This window comes from Charadrius vociferus, unplaced genomic scaffold (assembly GCF_000708025.1).
Source record: "Charadrius vociferus isolate BGI_N301 unplaced genomic scaffold, ASM70802v2 scaffold174, whole genome shotgun sequence".
Taxonomy (NCBI): domain Eukaryota; kingdom Metazoa; phylum Chordata; class Aves; order Charadriiformes; family Charadriidae; genus Charadrius; species Charadrius vociferus.
In genome coordinates this window covers 2,131,238-2,139,528 of record NW_009648441.1, presented here as the reverse complement: position 1 = coordinate 2,139,528, position 8,291 = coordinate 2,131,238, and the positions used below count along the sequence as shown (strand labels likewise).

At 37.0% G+C, this 8,291-nt stretch overlaps 1 protein-coding gene across 1 annotated transcript in view; it reads right to left on the bottom strand.

Annotated features, from left to right (window-relative positions):
• Positions 1-3,062: 3,062 nt before the first annotated feature.
• The window catches only part of GALNT1 (polypeptide N-acetylgalactosaminyltransferase 1), a 61,766-nt gene continuing 56,537 nt past the window's right edge, over positions 3,063-8,291 (bottom strand). The window contains 4 exon segments of the mRNA XM_009885443.1: positions 3,063-4,612; positions 4,614-4,705; positions 7,210-7,344; positions 8,104-8,202. Coding sequence (XP_009883745.1) covers positions 4,567-4,612; positions 4,614-4,705; positions 7,210-7,344; positions 8,104-8,202 — 372 coding nt within the window. The 3' untranslated portion in view covers positions 3,063-4,566.

Genomic DNA, 8,291 nt, shown 5'->3' with positions numbered 1-8,291 from the left:
TCACTTGAGAGTTTGGATTTTGATATGGAGAAGCATCTGCTGGCTAAATGGCTTGGCATGGTAAGGATCAGTTGACACTGTATGAAATGCAAGCAGAATGCTACAAATGTATTCTCCAAGATTCAAAAAAAAAGTGAACACTGTAGTGAGTTAGATTTCATCTCAAAGTCATAATTTCTAGTCTATAGATAACTTACTAGCTATGTGCCATTTTTTTCCATGTTAAAAACTTATTACATAGAAAGTACTATATTGTTATTCAAAGTACTGTACACCATGTGCATCACCTTCACATATCACAACTATGTTTAGCTGAATGATTCTCAATTGTTAGAGTGTTTAGAGTAAGGCACAAACTTTGGAACTATTTGCTTTGATTGTAAGAAATGTTCTTATAGACCTGAGAGCAAACAGCACTCTGACGTTGTGCAAGTTTGATCATTTTAACTTGACATATTCCTGCCTTACCCCAAATCTTAAGTATTACAGTTAAGTTCAAATACAATGCAAGGCTTCTAAAGCCTACACCCATTCTGTGACACTTAATTTGTCCTGGATTTGCTCATTTGAAAGCACGGAGGAATTGTTAAAGTGATGAAGGAAAGCTTTGAGTCACTATTTCTCAGTCAACCTTCTGAAGCACACTTGCATTTCTTACTTACCTTGAAGGGGAAATATGGCAGAATAAATCTGCCAAGGTTTTGCTCATCTCTCCGAACGCGTTACATTACTTGAACAAATAGAGCAACTAAGCAGCATCCTGCAAAGTAAGAATTCAAAAGATTATCTTACTTTTGCTGCTAACTTGTAACACAGAGATTCTCTCTCCTGCTTACAGTACATATCTCAGATTAGGACCATTGCTGTGATAAGATGAAAAGTGACTGCTAAGCTCTTTCGTATAGTACTACCATAAAAATAGAGCTACTAAAATACAACTTAATTTCATACTGATAAAACAAACTGGCAGACTGAGAAAAAAACATTCACAGTTGTATGTACACACTGTCTTGTGTCTTTCAGTACCTAAACAGACTGAAGATGACCTAATCAGACCTGGCACAGTGTAGTTATCCAAAGTTTGTACCATAATATGTAATACACTTCAAACTCAGTTAAAAGGCACTGCTGTTTCTCGATAAATGTCTTCGCAAAGGCAAATGAGAAGAGACGGAGAACAGAACACTATCTTTAGAGAATGCATAGCAAGTTTATGCTAAACACACTGAGCACAGGACAGAAGGACAAAGAGAGTTTACCTATTCTCTTTGAAGTACCACTAATTTTTTCACTTTCCCTGCTTGTATTTGCTATCAGCATCAAATAAGACAGAAGTGGTCTTCCATTTTCCTCCTAGATTTGATCCGAATAAAACAGCCACAAATGCAGAGGCACTGGAAAGCAGAGTAGGATTTCTACTAGAAATTACTCGTATGGCTAATAACACAGGTATGTTACACAGTAACAAAAAACGTAATGCTTTTTTTTTTTTTTCCTCAGAACTACAGCTAAACAGAGTCACTGAGGAAGTTCCCCTTCAGCAGGGAGCTCTGACAACAGCCGCCACATTTGTGATAGGTAAGGGAAGCCAGAAGAAAACCATGTGGGGAAGCTATTCTGTGGTTGTGTTTGAGAGATGCTTAATACAACAGAGTATTCGAGATGCACGTTGCTACAGAGATGGGGAACATTTGCAGAAGCCCTGTGTTGTCCACCATCACAGCCTGTGGCGAGATGAACAAGCTAAGAACAGCCCACTGCCAGTCAACCAGCACCCATTACCCCACCACAGAACTGGCTGAGCTACTGGGTTTTGAGCCAAACACCCAGCAGCTGCAGGCACTCTCCAGTCTGCTGCTTCCCCTCCCCGTATCCAGCAGGGGAAGAGGGCTGCCTTTGCAGGTAAGGATCGATAAGGCATAGGCTGGAAACCAGATTGCTACTTCAGCTTTCTGAAGCTGACAACTTGATATGCAAGTTTTTAAGTTGTGTGGTGGTTTTTACTGCAGTTTTATGTGACCAACATTTAAAATGACTTGTTGAATTAGCAAGGGTCAAAATCATAGTAACGCTGAGACCTGGCTGCAAGTTTAGTTACGTTACCAGCCATGGCACTTAAGTTTTGTTAACAGGATATCACAGCAGTAACCATAAGAGTTAAAAATACAAAGTGAAAACGTATTCCTGTGTGTTCAGTGATGTGCCGTATACTTATGAAATCTGAAACACTAAATAAGACATTTTGAAAGCTTACAGGACTTTTACACTGCACTTCTGATGCTCCTGCTTCTAATTCCACAAAAGCTTACCCCCTCTGATTCAGAGCCCCTTTGCTGGCTATGTTTTCAAAAGGATATATTTTTGAGTTTCAGAAATTGTTTCTGAAGTAATACATGACCTGATTTTTACACACCATCCCCCCTCCCCCGCAGAAAGTGCTAGTTTGCCAAGATAAACTAAACCAAAATCCAAAACATGACCCAAACCATCATTCACTGGAACACAGCAGAAAACTGGAAACAGTATTTTGGTGGCTAATACACAGTATCAGACAACCACAAACTGTACTTCAGAAACAGTATAAAAGCAGGAGGGACCACAGAGTATCTAAGAAGCAAGAAAACATATCAATTACAGATGACACTGTCACCCATCCCATCCTTTTCCCTGACCATACCAAAGGAGTAAGTCTTCTCACATAACCACTCAGACTTTTTTTTAAGTCATCCTGGCATACTTCAGTATCTTGTTGATAAATGTACCACACCATTACTTTCATAAATCCACTTTGACCTCATAAGATTTGCAGGGCTGTCCAAAAAGAGGAGTCAATGAAAGATAGCTAGATATTTAGACGCATTATGTGATATTAATCCCACATCATCTCATCCTATGTATTTCTAAAGTAGCAACATAATACTGCAATTTGTTAACATTTCCCCTGCTTTGTGGATGAAAACTCTTGTGTACTGCTGCAAAAATAACAGAGATAACACTGACTAAAGCAACTTGGAATAGTAAATCTAAAATGGCCATAAAAGCCAAATACAATTCCACACAACTTTTGCATGAGTCTAGGTTTAATTTGCTTTACAGGACAGTTGGCCAAACAATGACATTTATCATAAAAATATCCTTTCCATTAAGCAAATCTCATTTTTCTTTCCAAAAGAAAATTCAATGTATACTCTGAGCGTTCAGTGGCTCATTTTCAAGATCAGCCCACACAGATTTTTCTTAACAAAACAAAGCAATTCAGTTAAAAAATGCAGACCAATGTAATGACATAGTCATATTGCTTTTGGCTATGTTAACTTTAAAAACCATGCCAATTTAACTATTTTTCTTTAGGTTTTATTAGAAAAAAAGCAGCAGATCAACATTACAATTCAGAGTCTAATCTAAATATGCACTTGACAATGAAGCACATCTGAATATGAAGTGAAAAAGGATTCCAGAAAACCTTCATTTTTGCCAATCTCCTGCTACCCAAATCATATATCTTTTCTTCTGGCTTTCTGATGACTGAAATCAAACAAGGAACAAAAGATTTATTGCTATGAAAACAAAACCGTAGTACAGTAGTATGAGTCTTGGGTGCTAAGCATACTCCATCAAGTTAACTTAATTTCCAAGTGTACTTAAATCTTTTGTTTGGCCATGAAAGTCCATAAGCTGACTGACCCAAGTATAAACTGAAACGGCAGGTCTGGACAGGAGAAAAAAAAAAGTTAGACAGCATGTTAACCTCCAGTTTTCAGACAGTAATAAAAAGATACAAGTCCAACAGCCAAGAAATTAAAATAAAAAAAATGAAAAAAGTTGATCTGACATTCAAGAGCTAAGTTTATTCTTATGCTCATTTTGTTTGTGCCCAAAATAATTTTAGACCCACCAGAAAAAAAAAGTATTTATGGACTATCACAATTGAAAAAAAGAAACAATTGCCTTTTGACTTGGTTATTTTCCCCCACTGAGGTATAAAATCTACATATAAATTTGATACTTCACTATAACAAATTGTACTTTTCATAGTTCTGATTTAGTTTCCATTAAACCCTGTTTACTTTTTGTTTTTAAACCACAGAATTCTTATTTCATGTTATTGAATCTGGTTTCCAGCTCTCTCTCATTTATTTGTGGATCTATATTTAGTAGCCTGGTTACCACTGCTAACCAGGAAAAAAACCTTGGAACTTTCTTCATTACAACAGCACTTTCAGCAGAGGTTACTGATGTGCAAGCAAACTACAATGATATGCAGCTCTTCAGAGAGACTATTTCATTGATTATGTTTCCACTGTCCAAACGTTCTCTAAATTATTTGCTGGAAGAAACTCTTTCGATCTTGTAAACATCAGTGGGCGCAGTTTCACTAGTATGTGTGGTAGTTTCACATCCTTATACAGGAAGGCTGGTTCACAGCTACTGAGAAGCTGCAGGAGTTCTAACAGCTGACAAACTGTGGATTCTGCCGAGCAGAAGTTTCTTCTGTTGCTACTTAACAGTGTAGCCAAAGTATCAGCCGAGGTAGCCCAGTCAATCCTTGCTTTTCTTTAGAACCTTTCAGAATATTTCTGGAAGGGTGACATTGCGAAGCAGCCACTGCTCTGCCGTTGCAGTCTCTGATGCTGGGTACCTGGCTGTCCTCTTCGGTGGCTTTGTCCAGGCACTGGTTACTGTTCACATGCAACAGGGTTAATTTCTTGAAAACAAAACAAAAAGAAATTAGTTTTACAAACATCACCAGGCATAAGCTAACCAAAAGGTTTCTAGTGGCCATTAAAATTCTTCCACAGGTAAGCAGGAAATAGACAAGACCCCTTGATTACTGACTCCAGATCCCAATCCTACAGAACACTTAAATGTGCTATTTGATGTTGTAGATACAAAACCCACTGCTTCATGAAAAAAAGACCAGTCTGAACTTTTAAATGATACTCTTTATCAAGCAATATCCACTGTTCTTTAAACAGGAATATACAGCTACAGGTCTTTGAGGAGTTAGAAATTAAAGTGTTGTAAGACATACAACTTCAATTATTAGTTATAATAGTAGTTTTGATCAGATCAGAATAAACACACTGACTATGCATTCAAAAGTACACTTTTTTCCTCAGTTGGGGAAACCAAACTGACCTTACACTATGTTCTTTTTAAAAGTAAGTTCTTTTAGAAAAAAAAAAGATGTGTACAAATTCACATATGTATACATCTTTTCCAATACCTACTAATCTTGCTTATGCAATCTTCCATATACCACTCCATCTATCTCAGCACTATCCTCATGGAGGAGACTTCTTTGGAAGCTGCATTTCCTGCCACTTTACTGCAGATACTCATCACTGCATCAACTTGTCTATGGTACTGACTGGCATTACTATCAGTATTTCTTCTCTCACTCAGCAGCACAGCCAGGACGCTGGACTGACTGAAAAGTGGCAGAACAGGCAGGCCTTATGTGCACAAGCAGCAAAGGGTTAAAAAAAAACAAACCCCAAAACAACAAAAACCCAAAACTAAACCCAAACCAACAACCTGAGCACAATCTCCTGCACTCATACAGCAGCTGAAAAATGAAAAAGGGAGTTGGAACAGACTTAAGCAGACAACTAACACAATGCTTTCCCACCCGTCCGCTCCCTTTCTTTTTCTTCCTGGTAGATATTAAGGGAAAGGGGCTTCTTACATGCCTCCTGAACAGAGGCAGGAGAAAAAAACACCACAGAAAAACCACCCAACTATGTGGGCAGGAGTTCTTGCTAAGTATTCTCTAACTTATTTTTGTGCTTTATTAGTCAGCTTTCAGTAAAGTTCTGAAGATTACACCTAGATTTTCCATTGGCAGAATAAAGAGAGAACACACAAACAACCAAATTTATGGCTGAGGATCGACACAGAAGTCTGTTTTACAGTCTGTGGCAATCATTGCAAGACAGTGCAATTAGGCGTCTAAAGATGTAGTGTTCTTACCATTGATAAAGTAGAAACAAAATAAAAAGCACTTGCTGCTTGGTAAATCACTGCATGTGGTAATATTACTCATTTTATTTAAGTCAGGTAAACTAACTACATAAAACCCAAGAATGAATAGTTCCCAAGACTCAAATTTAATAATTTAAATTAACATTTAATCCTGAAAGCCTTCAACAGCTTTCTTCAGTCTCCTATCAGCAGTTGCTAGCAATGTGCAGAAATCCTAGAAGAGATCCACTGTCTTCCACATTAACTGCCACTCTAATCAAAAATCATCATTCATACATATTTCCTTTTAGTCTTAAAGGCTGTAGGTTTTGTTAACACCTCAGCCACTAAAATCTGTAGTAAGTTTATTTAGTTAAAAAAAAAAGCATGTGTGTATTTCTAAATCAGTTAAATGAGTTTTTTAGTTGCTAAATATCTACATGTTCTCTTTGTAAAATAGTTGTCATGGTTTTACTGTCAAGATTCCTCTTCCACAAATTGTCTTGCAACTGTCTTCCACAATAACTGATTTTAAATTAACAATCTTGAGAACTACTTTTTTTTTTCTAGCTAGCCATGCCACAAGTCAGAGTTCTTGACTGCACTACTCAATCACAAAATTGTTTTTAGAGTTTGCAAATCAAATTAATGATGAATGGATTAACGGTCAATGATTTCTAGACCTGACAGTTCAACATATGAACCTCAAAATTAATTTGAACATTATGTACAAGAAAGAGAATGATTAAAATAAAGCTGTTTTAAGGATCTCTACCTTAAAACATACTATGATCAGAAAAGTAAAATATTCCTTATAATTTTGGGATGCTGATTTTTTAATCAGAAAAGTATTTCCTTTAAACCTTGTGTAAGATAAGACAGCAGGTGCTGAATTTGTCACAAAATCATTAGCATTATCTTTTACTGGTCCAGTAGACACCTGGAATACTTTTCCATTGTTGATCTCATCGTAACACAACACTACACTAGTAGATTATCTTTCTCCAGAGCATCAAAAAGCAATATTCTTCTAAAAGCTCCCCCAAAAGTCACTAGGTAATTAGATCAATATAGATGCCCATTGAGTGACTACACCATGAATTAATAACAGAGGGAACATAATCCTGACTTTGTTTCCTCTTTTGACTGTCAAATAGTGGTCCCACACTGGAATATGTTGCTCTGTAGGCTCACGTAAGACCCCAACTTGTCTTATTTAATGTCACAAGTCACTAGAAGACTTACCACTGGATCATATTCCCAAAGCTGATTTCCTTTTAGATGGTGGCACTTAAGCATCGTTACTGGGCCATTAAGTTTGGATACATCTAAACACAAATCGTCTGTTCGAATTTCTTTGTTGGCAGTATATGAGAAAACCTAGACAGAAAAAGAATGAGAGGAACTGAAAAAAAAGTTCAACTAAAAGCTTCCTGGGGCAGAGAGAAGGGGGAACATTTGTGCATTACTTCATTAATATCCACTAAATTACTTTCCCTTCTTTTCCCTTCAGCACGCATAGAAAGATTAATTATTTTTTAAGGGAATAAATATAAACAGTATATGAACAAGCTCTTCAGTCAAAATTGACTTTTTTTTTTTTTTTTTTTGAATTGCAGGCTGCTTCCTGTATAGAAACAGGAGCATTCCCCATACAGGTAATCTCTGTATATTGGGAAACAATTAATCAAGAATTATTATCAAAGTAGAACCGAAAACCAGATATAAACTAAATTCCAGAACTGACACCCAGAAAAAATGAACATTAAAACAGCATTTCATGGTACAGGCATGTTTTGTTAAAGTAATGATGCCAACCAGGAGGTCTAACCAGAAGACAGTTCCAGAGAACCTACAGGAGGTGGTGTAGCTCACAGCAGTCTCCTCCCCTCATCTCATTTTTGACTTGAAAGTTGATCTAAATCCTATTGCAGTCAGGCCTCAAAATATTACAAATGACAAACCACCACCAAACCTTCTCATGCATTTCCTCTTACAGGCGTCTTCTTCAATAAGGGTTTCCTAAACTTTAGACCTAAAGTATACTTTAAAGATAACTACTAAAAGAAACAAAGAATTGTCCTGATGAGAAATAGTGCTCCAAATAATTCAATACTTTAGTTAAAAAAAAAAAGTCACCTGATTGCCACCCATTCCATGGCAGTTAAAGATTCCAACTTTCTCGTTTTCTTTTCTTGCCATGTTATCCAGACATTGATTTGTCTCCACATTTCTTATCTGGGAGTGAAAAAGAGCACATCACCAAAGGCTGTTATTTTTAGAAGAGAACTAGGTCCGTATCAAACCACACCAGCACCAGTTCTCTC